Source organism: Salminus brasiliensis, chromosome 9 (assembly GCF_030463535.1).
Source record: "Salminus brasiliensis chromosome 9, fSalBra1.hap2, whole genome shotgun sequence".
Taxonomy (NCBI): domain Eukaryota; kingdom Metazoa; phylum Chordata; class Actinopteri; order Characiformes; family Bryconidae; genus Salminus; species Salminus brasiliensis.
This window is the reverse complement of record NC_132886.1, coordinates 35,723,534-35,735,972: the sequence shown is the minus strand read 5'-3', so window position 1 is coordinate 35,735,972 and position 12,439 is coordinate 35,723,534. Positions and strand designations below refer to the sequence as shown.

General features: G+C 44.4%; 1 protein-coding gene across 5 annotated transcripts in view; it reads right to left on the bottom strand.

Annotated features, from left to right (window-relative positions):
- Positions 1-3,284: 3,284 nt before the first annotated feature.
- cdh24b (cadherin 24, type 2b) overlaps positions 3,285-12,439 on the bottom strand; it is a 248,342-nt gene continuing 239,187 nt past the window's right edge. For 4 of the 5 annotated variants that reach the window (XM_072688280.1, XM_072688282.1, XM_072688283.1 and 1 more), the window contains one exon: positions 3,285-9,620. In XM_072688280.1, coding sequence (XP_072544381.1) covers positions 8,736-9,620 — 885 coding nt within the window. In that variant the 3' untranslated portion in view covers positions 3,285-8,735. Of the gene's footprint in view, positions 9,621-9,641; positions 10,068-12,439 lie in introns of those variants that run through there. The other variant, XM_072688285.1, reaches the window with a different exon arrangement.

Below are 12,439 nucleotides of genomic sequence, written 5' to 3'. Positions count from 1 at the left end.
ATGGTTTTTGCCCTGATGGTTCTGACAGGTCAAAAACTATTAATTACATTTTTCAAATGATGTTCAAATACATTTTTAGCTGTATGTGTTTAGTCATTAGTCATCTCCCAATATTGTTTAAATTTCCACATTTCCACATATGTTAATTTTGTGTTCACATGACTGTAAAACATATGCAGTGCTTTCACTAGATCAAGGCTCCTCTGCCCCTGGTGAATGCCAATTAACGTCTGTGCCCCGGTGAATGATTCCTTGAATGCATCTAAACAATTGAGAGTGTCCCTCACCCTCCCCTTGCCACCGTTTAAACCATTCACGACATCACGTCGCATTATGTCACCCAGTGGTTTTGTCTAGAAGCTGCCTTATTTGCTTATATAACCCAGAACAGAGGAAATAATTACTGAAATGAGCCTTAATGCCCCTGCCGCACGGGCAGCCATGGATAAGTTCTCACAATGAGCCTTTGCAAACTTGCATAATAAGCTGCACCTCAAATTATTACATAACGCAAAGATATACAGCATAGTCGTCTGCCTCCTCCTGAGTTCCTCCTGAATATTTTCTTTCTCTCTCTGTCTCTCAGAGTCCTGAAGCAATCTCTCTCAGTCAAGCTCTGTGAACCTATTTAATTAAACCAAGTTTGATCTAACGAGACTGTCACAGAGGCAGATGAATAATGAATTAGCCTCGATCTGAAAGAGCGCAAAGCAGGGTCTGTTTATATACGAGTAAGCAGACACCTGCACGTGCGTAGAGTACGAGCATGAGCGCAAGCCCGAAGACTCATGAAATATTCACAGAGCGAGACTGTTAGGAATACAAATGGTGCGGCGAAATAGTCTCCCAAGAAGAGTCCAGTAATCTTCCAATGACCACTGCTTCCATTTTGTGAAAGGGGAAATCACCGTCAGCTTTCACAGAAGAGGACCTGGTTGAAGGTACTCCACATGTCTGGTCTTGTTAATGTCAGGGGTTTTGCAGAGGAGAAACCAATCCCAGAACATCCTTACCCAGATAAATGACTCTTTTTGTGAAGCTCTGGTGAAGCCGAATGCATCTGGTGTTTGTGAGGCTCTTGGGTAGTCCATATTTGGACAGTAACAGTTTTGGTATTTAGGGAATAAGGATGTGATTGAATTGCACTTTCAGATTTAATTTAGTGGGTTTAACAAAAATATTGGACTTTTTTTATAATACTGTGTTCAGACTGCCAGCCCAAATACAATTCTAGATTGTATCCAGATTGATTTTTGATCACCTGGACAGCCAAAATCAGATTTTTGCCATAATTTGAGATGGTTTAAAGGACGATTACATTTTTTTTTGTACAGATGTGTCTCCGTTTGGACAGTCTGGTCACTCAAATCGGACCGACCACTGGCTGAAATATGAATGGGAGTTCTCGTAATGCTCAACATGATGGATAAGTCCCACACTTCAACAAAAAGAACCAATCAGCTCGCTAGTTACAGAAAAAAATCCCTATTCCCACAAGAGCCAGTCAGCTGCTGGTTACACCAGAAGCAGAGGAGGGTCGATGGGCAAGTGGGGAAAGCTCCCATTGATGAAAGTGCCTACATCGTCTTCAGATAATGAAGCATTCCACATCTTCATCTGTCAAACATGGTGGAGGCACTGTCATAGCATGGTCTAGGAATGACTGGTTTGTCCCTTTACAGTACAGAGCAAGCATGCTGCAAGCAGCCCAAGAGCTTCTTAAGACGAAGAAATTGAATGTGTCAGATACCTGACCTCAACCAAACTGAGCAGCTTTTCACTTAATGAAGACAAAACTGAAGCAGAAAGACCCTCAAACAAGGCCTGGCAAAACATCACAACGGAAGAAACTCTGCATTTTGTGATGTCCATGGGTTCCAGACTGCAGGAGGCTCATCTGACTGAAAAGTTCCTTTCAAGTTTTAAAATACTGCTTATATTTCTAATCATGTTACTTTGTCCAAATGCTTTTGAGGATGTGAAAATGTATGTAAAAATGGTTCCAAATCAGCACAATATTTTTGTTAAATCAGAGCTGAAAGTAGGTATAAAAAATAAATATGGGAATAACCAGTTTTGGCTTGGCTTTATAAAGGTTAGCTTCACAGTACCACTCGCCGGAGTCGTCGTTTTCCTCAGTGGGGCACCACTGTTATGCTGTTGGGAGGCATTCTATGTACACCAGGGCTGTTCAATCCCGGTCCTGAGGATCTACAACCCTGCAGAGTTTAGCTCCACCCTGAATCTAACACAGCTGATCCAGATAATGAAGGCCTTTAGGAGTAACTGAACATTAGAGTCAGCTGTGTTGGATCTGACCTCTTCAGGGTGGTAGATCTCCAAGACCAGGATTGAGCAGCCCTGATGTACACCTTCAGTACCGTGCCTCTAGATCATCCCACAAAATTAGCTGTTTCCGAGATGCTACCACTCCTCGCCCACTGCCACAGTCATATCAGAACATTATGAATACCTTTGGTTACTCTGCCAGGGACACCACAGATGCCACGTGTCACGGTTTGCTGCACGTATAAATACGCGAGCACACCAGTCAGTTGTAGCATAAACTGTAGTGCAAAACTATGGTCAAAGGACGCAACTTGACTGATATCCAAAATCTCGGAAATCGGTAACTTTGTGGGATGTTCTAGAGCCGCCGTAGTGAAGGTGTACCGATAATGGACCTTTTTCACACATCGAGTGCCTCCCAACGACATAACAGTGGTGCCCCACGGGCCATTGATGCCACAGGTAAATGATGACTCCAGCAAGTGGTACATCACCCAATACAGTCCATCCCATGGCTTCTCCTTGGTACCATCTAAGCCAAGGGTGGTTAATTCCACTATTAGGTATGTGATCATAAGATTCTGATGAGACACACACACTACATATCACTATCTTCTTGTTTTCTGTGAGTGTTCTTCACCCTGTAAAAAAAGAAAAGTGAAGTTTCAGCCTAAACTTTTGTCTTATTTAAAGCTTGATTTCACCTGAACTTTCTCCACTGCATTATTGACCCTGCGTTCTCCGTCTATCTCAGGCGGGCTCGGATAAGAGATTGGAGTGGACATGGTGTTTACCATTGGAGTGCGCCGCCGCTGACGCCTGTCTGGAGCGAGTCCGAAGAGATCTCTGCAGCCAGCGCTCATTTACTCCAGGACAACAGCCAGCACACATGAGAACACACACACACACACTTGCAAACAAACTTGGGCCTTTACACACTCGCACTGCGTTTTATTTTACGAGAGCAGCACACACTCCAGGTCAGACACACCACCTCGAAACATAGCGTCTTTATTCCAATTTACAAAAAAGAAAGGGGGCAAAAAATACAACGGAATAAATACACTTTGTCGTACACTGTTGTGAGATTCCCATATTACAAGAGTCCAGATGGGGCGGGGTCAGGAAAGGTGGCCAGTGGCGGCTGGTGAAATGGAGGTGCGTATACAAATACCCATTTTCACCCCCATCCCTACTGAAAATGACAAAGTAATACCAATACTGTGTCGCAAATATATTGCTGATGTATAAAAATGGAGTGTAATGTAGTTATTTTTCATATGTAATAATAAAGGTGCCTCTCTGCATCAGTAACTTACTGATACCAGCAATTATCTGAGTTATGGAATTCAACAAAGAAACCTGATTCCACAAGATCCCACAACAATATACCATTTCCCAACTCCCAGCATCCCACAAACTGCAAAAAATATATAAATATATATCTTGGTGAGTGAAATCATCTTTACTATAGTCTAAAAATCTACTATGTCTGATTTTAAGGTTGATTTTAATATTAAACTTATTTCCAGACTTGATTTGTACTTGTTTTAAGTCATTTTAAAAAGAAAAATGAAATTAATTAGCATGTCCATGAACTGCGGCAAAAATTCCGGAAGATAGCTCGCACTCACGCTTGAATTTTCTGGTTTCCGTCAAGATTTTATGACGGATGTCTATTTAAATGGACGTTAAAGGATGAATGTCAGTCTTAAGAAGTAATGCTTGAACTTAGGGAAGAGTGTTTCCTGAAAAAAACTCAGCCTAAGTGGTTCCCATTTGCTGGTAGTTGCTAAATTGTTGCTACATTGTCACTAGGGTGAAGGGTTGCTAAGGTGTTGCTAAGTGTGAGCTATGGTGTGGCTAAGGTGTTCCTAGGTGATTGCTATGGTATGTCACAGGGTTATGAGGACAGTTGCTAAAGTATTTCAGGTGGTTGCTTAAGGTGTTTTTGGTGCTTGTTAGGGTGCGCCAAGTGGTTAGTAATGTGTTGCTAAGGTGTAAATTGGTGGTTGGTAGTGTGTTATTGTTATGGTTTGGGTTGTTGCTGTGGTGATTGCTATGTATTTCAAGTAGTTACTACGGTGTTGCTAAGTGGGTGTTGCTATGTTTTGCTATGGCAGTTACTATCAAATGATTTTAAATGAATACTATGGGGTTGCCATTTGGTTATGTGGTACACTATGTGGCTGGTTGGGTGTTACTAGTGTATTTGTGTCACTGTGACAAATGTTTGCATCCATTTAATTGCTACAGGGGGAAAAATATTTACAATCAGACCACACAATCTGGAGTTGAACCAGCGGCCATTTCTTGAAAACTGACAAAGATAAGAACAAAAAAAAGATTAATGGATCAAGACTGTTCCATTGACCTAAATGACCCAAAACAAGTAAAACCCAGAAATAAGTTAAATAATGTCGTAATATCCTTATAACAACTTGTAAATTAATGTTTTCTCAGCTCTAAATCACCTGATTTGGTTTGTGAAAGGCCTGAAAGGGTCTTCAGCTACACTGTGATTTGTTGATTTTTGTACTTTACAGCAGGTCATACTATGCCTTAAACCAGATCCACAAGTTTTTAATGAAGACCTGGATGCAGTTTGAGCTTTTACAGGAACGATTTGAGTGACTACTGACTGTTGTGGTGTTTGTTATCAACGCTAGCCTTGCAGCTTTGGTGCTGCTAATTTATGCAATTTTTAAGGAACCAAAGAAGCTAAATTTGGACAGTAAACACATCTTGGCTGATTGGCTACATCTGTGGTGAGGGAAAAATTGCATAAATTTGATATTTGATTCATCGAATTGCTCCATTCAGGCATGCTAAGATAAACTAATTGCTAACTAAGTGCAGCTATTCTCCAGAACTGGAAATGGAAACCCTTAACTTTAAAGCAACAGTCCTAAACCACAGGGAGCCACAGTTTGGTGTTTTGTGCCAATGAAGAAGTGAATGGTGGCTCTTTCTCAAGCTGCGATTGATTGTGATTGTACACGTCTACAGTGAGAGAGTTGAGGTCTGGTGAGGCCCAGTCACAGTGAGTCAACAACATGTCCCAGTCGATGGTCAGACAGGTGGAGCAGGAAATTGTGGAGGTGTGAATGGCTGTGTTATGTGTATCTGTATGTATGTATGTATGTATATGTGTGTCCACCCTTGTACGGAGCTAAGGAAATGGCACAAAGAAGCCCATAAGATGACATGGCTACACCCACGGTCCATCTTCAGGTGAAGTTCTGTACATTTGAAGGCAACCGAAGCAGTTAGATGCTTGCTGGCGTTTCGAGAAAAGTTTGGCTCGATGTCCTTCGGTAAGATGAAATCTCCAGTAATTCAAGTCCAGTCCTCCCCAGTTTGACCCATGAGGGTGATTATATCCCGCAGTGCTGTGATTAGACATGACATTTCCGTCTTTTCTTTTCTCCTCTCACGTTGTTATTTTGAATACTACAGTACTGTCTCACTTTACACAATGGCATTCAGTGATATTTACAATTACATACAACACTGTAATTTGTCATGATTCTGTTATATATATTTTTTAAAGATTCTTTTTTTTTTTAGGAATTAAAAAAACAACAACAACATTATTCATATTATCTGTTATTGAACACCACATATAAAAGTGCATTCCAGCTGAGACTGGTGTCTTTGCGTCCTGCATCCTGAAAAATGTCTGTGCTGGTTTCTCTCCGATTCATTTCAGCAATTGAACCAAGTCTGGGAAGAAGGCCTTACTTCAGCATGTTTGTAATTCCGCTTGACAATTTGAAAAGGCTCCAAAAAACAATTTGCGTGAGCAGACAACAGATTTTTCCAGTGGGGAAAACAACACAGTGCTGTGCAGAAGTCAGAGAACCGCCCTACGTTTATTTCGCTCCCAATTAAAAAGTGGCTCCTTAAGAACTAGTCATTCATTTTTCAGGAGATTTTTTTTTTTCAGAAAGATCAGACAGAACAAATTGAAGAGAAATCTTGAACGTCAGAAGAGTTTCCATAACTGAGTAAAGGGGATCCCCCCCCCCAAAAAAAGTACACCTAGTAGATCACCAAAACTACCTCCACCAAGTTACCAGTACTCAAAGCCTCCATCAAGCTCCACTGTCACTTAGGATCTGAAAATTATCCACAGGTTATTCCACCCATCTTTTCACTGTGAGAAGACGACTCAGTGCTGTGGGTCTGAAAGGATATGGAGCTGATCTTTACGTTCTTACTAGGAAATGCAACCAGACAAGAAAACAGCAAAGGAGAAGAACAAGCAAAGAAGCTGCTGGTGTTCTCAGAATAATGGACTGACCACCACAGAACCCAGACCGGTGGTGAAGCTACCCTTGAAATCTGACTGGTCATGCCAAATGTAACTGGTTGATTAGAACATGCACCCACTAATACTGGAGAAAGAAATCCATCCCAATGTAAATGAGAGCCAGAATTTTGTGTTTTTTCTTTTATTTTGCTTAATATTGTCGGCCTGGCCAATTTATATAGTCCTAGAATCACCACTGACCCATACCTCAACATCCTTAAATGTGTTTGGCAGAGACTTTCAAGACTGAACTTTGGAGGTGTGGGAAAACCTCTCTTGTGAAAAGAGTGGGATAGAGCACAGCCAATTGCGCTCTCTCAGACTCCATTCGAACTCATGACCCCCAGGGCCATAATGGGACGGTGGATTTTCTTTCTTCCTAATACTAGATAATAGATGCCTATCCTTTGATTCACTGGAAGACTAGCTAGCTACTATGTAGCGCAACGAATGGGAGAGTAGTCATTCATGTTTGTGATGCAAATGGTTGATCAGTGCTGGATCAGCGGGCAGTGGTGGATCAGCGGTTAGATTCGATTCCCGGGCTCGGCAAGCTGCCACCACTGTTGGGACCTTGATCAAGGCCCTTTACCCTCTCTGCTCCCTGGGCGCTGGAGTTGGCTGCCCACCACGCTGGGTGTGTGTGTACTCACTGCCCCTAGTTCACTAGTGTGTGTGTGTGTGTGTGTGTGTGTGTGTGTGTTCACTACCACAGATGGGTTAAATGCAGAGGACACATTTCGCTGTACATAGTACAGTGACAAATATGTGCACTTTTTCCTTTAAATGGGCTGCTAACACAACATGCCCTACATTTCCCACAATGCTGAGTCACCGATCGCTTCGGCATGCAGTTTTCCAAGCCGCATTCACGGCCGCGGGGGCCGCCTATAGCAAAATAAACATAGTGTGGCATTTTTTTTTGTAGCATTTTTTTCGTTTCAGGCATCACGTCAGGTTGCCCCGGTCCTCATCACAAGTTTTTTACAATGAACCCTAAATCTCTGTTTTGACTGGAAATGAAAGAAATGTAGGCTGTTCTCTGACTTCTGCCACGTCCTACCACAGTTCTAACTCTCCATTTTTCAACACTGATTTCTTGTCAGGTCAAACCCTAAGCCAGCATCTAACAGTAAATTAGCTGTTCCCATCAGGACAACCTCATTTCCAGATTTTCTTCAACACATTTAGTTCATTTGTACACGCTGCACGTTAGACACCATCGTTTACACACGTGGCCTACTTTTCCGCTTCGCATAGCAATCAGTTTGTGGTGAAGTTATTGGCAGTCCACCTTCAATCCATAAAAATGGGCCCGGTGTTTGCATTGAAAAAGGCAAAAAAAAAAAAAAAAAAAAATTAGAAGAACGTCATTGGAGGATACGCTTTTTGTGTTTGCGTGAGTGTAGGTGTGTAGGCGCGTGCGGGATTGAAATATTCAGACCTTTTGTTTGGAATGACACTGTGAGCTGAATAATTCATTCCCTGCTTTTCTCAGCGGATGTATCAACAATTTCTGTACAAAACCTTTATCTCCCACCCTTATGTATTTCTTATCAGGCTACGCTACGCTAGCCTACTTTCTCCCAGACTCCCCAGTGGTTGTATTGTCTTGCACATTGCCCCAAAAACATAATTTAAGGTCCAAGTCATCTGCAATATCTCAATATCTCTTGTACGAGGTCTCTCTTTCGCACGCTCTCGCTCTCTCGCTTTGTGAATTGAAGCTAATCTAAGACACTATGAGCTTCTTCTTCTCCTCCACAACCCTCCACCCCCACCCACCCGCACTCCCTCCCTGCCTGGCACATTTAAAGAATGGTAAATACTCTGAAGAGAGAAACAGAGCCTCTGTGTCTTTAGCGCCGGCGCTCACGCTTCTGCTTTTCAGCACTTATTGCTTTAAATTGCATCAATCACTCTCTCTCCACAGCCTCCTTTCTGCCTCCCTCTCTTGCTGTCTGCCTCTCTTGCCCACGCTTGTTTTTCTCTGTCTCTCCCCATTACTCTTCCTCTTCATCTCTTTCTCCCCTCACTTCTCGTCCCATTATTCTCGCTTTCGTCGCTGTTTAATCGTCCCCTCGCCCTTTACACCTCCCTCTCTCTCTCCCTCAATCTCTCTCTCGCTCGTTCAGTCTTTGTCCCTCCTGTCGTCTCCGGGCTGCTCCTCTTTCTCGCCGGTCTCCTCGCCGTTCCGTTTTCGCCCCTTCTCCCCGTCCTTCTCCTCGTCTTTCTCCTTCTCCCGCTCTCGGAACAGCTGGGCCAGCTTGCGGAACTGCGGACCCCACTCCTCCAGGCCACCGACCCACTCTTCCTTCTCCCCTTCTTTGTCCCCCTCGCTCTCCAGGGAGCTGAGCGACCCGGCCCGGGAGCCCGTGCCCTCCAGGCCGTACACCTGCACCGAGTCGTAGGGTGGTTGAGTGGGGTCGAAGGTCACCTGGGCCAGGCGCAGCCGCAGGAACTCGCCCACCCTCAGGGCCAGGGAGTGACCCCCGCTTCCCCCTGCTCCTACACCAGGGGGAGCCCTAGCTGCTGCTTCGGGCCCCGTAGGCCAGGCACCTCCGTATCCCAGGATCCCGGCAAATGACCCCCGGCCCTGGCTGGGATAAGGCAGCAGCTGAGGGGTCATATCCCTCCTGCCCAGGCCAAAGCCTCCCAGACCAACCCTGTCCCGCCAGTCCCCAATGAAGCCCCCTCCGGCCGCCTCCGGGTACACCACAAAGCTGCTGCCCATCTCCAGTCCGCCTCGGCCCAGACTGCCCGTGTAGTCCCTCTGCGGCTCCCCCTGCAGGACAGTGGCGTAGTTCCGGCTGTTGGCACTGTCCGTGCCAGCATCTGTCGACCCGGAGGCGCCCTTTTTCGGAGAGAGCCCGGCCCGCGAGGAGCGGCGTCCTGCCGAGGGAAGCGTGGCGGAGTCGCATGTCCAGCCGCCGGAGACGCCCGAGACGGCGGCCAGCGAGCCAGAGCGGGTCAGCACCAGTGTCTGCTGCTCACGAGGGCCTGCGTCTGACTGCACCTGTTTGGGACGGGGAGGAGCAGGAGGGTCAGAGCGGGTCAGGATGAGCTTACGCTTCTGTTAGGACACCGTGAGGAGAAGCAGAGAGAGAGATAGGGAGAGAGAGAGAGAGAGAGAGAGAGGAGGACGGGCAAAGGTGTTGTTGAAAGAGGGAGAGTATTAGAGAGAGTGGAGAGATAAATGCACACAATGAGCAGGTGTACACAGAGATATTCCGAATACAGAAGAAGAAAAGGTGATAAAGAGGATGGCAAAGGAAGAGAGAGAGAGAAAGAGAGTTAGAGAAAGGAAGAGAGAGGGAGAGAGAGCAATAAAGTGAGTAGAGAACAGATAGAGAAGGCAGCAGCTGAAGTAGACCATGAAAGGCAGAGCGAGAAAGAGAGAAGATGGAGAAAAGCACAGGCTGCAGCAGAGGTTAATTGAGCTCTAAAAAGAGCTAACACTGCACTGTGAGGTGAGGGTGGAGGGGGGGAGGAGAAGACAGCAAGAGACAGCATGTGAAAACAGACCATCATCATCATCATCATCATCACCACCGCCTCCTCCTCCTTCTTCTCCTCATAAATTGTTTGGATAGCATGACTCTCTTTGATTGAATAATTAAAAACGAAAAGTGGAGTTTTTACAGAAGTTAACTGAATTTGACTGAATCTGACACCAAGTCCCCTCATTCACTGTGCAGGTAGAACCAAATTTGAAAAGTACCTACTTAGGGACTTCGTAACACATGCACAAGCTTGGAATAAGCCATTCATTCATCAGCCAATGCTTGAATGTTTATGAACAGCAATTCTTCAGATCAGTTGAACTGGAACATAGTTATTATGCTTCCTAAGTGTTACTAAGCAGTACATAGCATTGATATAACCATGCCATTATCATGTACAGTGGTGCTTTGTGAAGCCTTTAGAATTTTCGATATTTCTGCATTAATTTGTAATCTGTGAGTGGTAAAAGTCTGTGACCCCCTTGTACAGCAAAAGCTGCACCTGAACGTTCCTAGTAACTGTTGATTAGTCCTGCACAGCAGCTTGGAGAGCAAGCACATTCCTCTCTACAAAACAGCTTAAACTCTGTTATGTTTGTGGGTTTCCTCCCATGAACTGCTTGCTTCAGTCCTTCCACAACATTTTTTATTGGATTAATGTCAAGATTTTAACTTTGCCATTCCGAAGTGTTCTTTGGTAGAACCACTTGTGTGCTTTAGGGTCATTGTCCTGCTGCATGGCCCACATTCTCTGGAGATGCAGCTCACAGACAAATGTCCTGACATTTTACTTTAGAATTTGCTGGTATAATTCAGAATTTATTGTTCCATCAATGATGCCAAGCAGTCCTGGCCCAGATGCAGCACAATAGGCCCAAACCATGATACTGTCATGGCGTGTGAGGCCTGACCTAAAAGGATGAACACTCGCAGAGATCTAGTCAAAGCAAGGTGATTTATTAACCAAAACCAAACACAAAACCAAGGTATACGAAACATGCAGCAATCGTGGGTAAAACCATGAACAGAACCAAAACGTGATAACTCAGATGCCGTACAAAACAAACCTGGGACTGGGAGGAGCAGGGAGCTGAGCAGGGGAATAACTAGAGGGATAAACACAAAGGGGACCTAACAGAAAGCTACAAGCCGTGCTTGGGCAATGTGGGAGATAACAGAACGAAGGTTAGAGTAGCGCTCTATATATCAACAAGGGTAGCTGGGGAACCAGCAGCCAGAACAAAGAGCAAGGCCAACCTAACCTAACCTTGCTGAGAACTGCCTAGAACCGGGGTCGCCTTGTGAACTGAGCAGGAAGCGAAAGTACCTTGCTTGGTTAGGGTTAACCATAACCCTAACCCTAGCTCCTGACTCTGAACTAGAACCAGAGAATGAAGCGAGCGTACCTCGCTTACCTCTAGCGTGCCTGAGAATCACTCTTGAACATGAACCAAAACACTAGCTGACCTGAACATGCCAGAACCATGCGAGGAATCACAGAGCTTCACGTATAATCCAAAAGAGAGTCAATTCACAGCAAAGCATGGTGGTAGTAGAGCTCCTTAAGTACTCCCAGTCCCAGGTGAAATGCATGAACAATGACTGAACCAAAAATGAACATAAATGAACAGGAAGTGCACCGTAAGTTCTTATTTGGGCCTGTGGGCGGCGGCTCAAGATCGCCCCGGGGAGGGCACGACAACAAGGGCCTGACAGATACTACCACCACCACTGTGTTTCATGAATGGTGAAATGTTTTTTTTTTTATGGTTCAGACATAACGCTTCTCATTAACACCACAAATTATCAGTCCACAAGACACTCACAGTTTTGCAATATTGGATCATTTTCCTCATTAAATAAATGAGTAAGTCTTATATCTGTCTCATTTGTTTGATTTGGCTCCTTATCTACTTTTAGCACTTGATGTGGACTAGGACATGGACTAGGACATTAAAAAATCGAATGACGTTTTAAGTCAAATTTAGGCAGAAATGCAGAAAATTCTAAAGGGTTCACAAACTTTCAAGTATCACTGTAATAGCAGATATTACATTTGGTTTTGGAGTTGTGGTAGCAGATTATGTCCATTAATATAATTAATTTTACCATAACTGGTAGGTGTTACAACAGATACTATAATGACAGGTGTTTGTCTTGCTCTGACTGCTTGTAGAGTGTGTTATTTTAGCATAAGCAGTGCTGCAGTTCTGTAAATCCTGAAAGTTCTGCACTATTTAAGGTGGAACAGACAATTCTTGTGTTTTAGGGATGCGCTGTATGTTGTGGGAAGGCTAATTAGTTGTATTGCTGACATAATCCGGTCAGGACA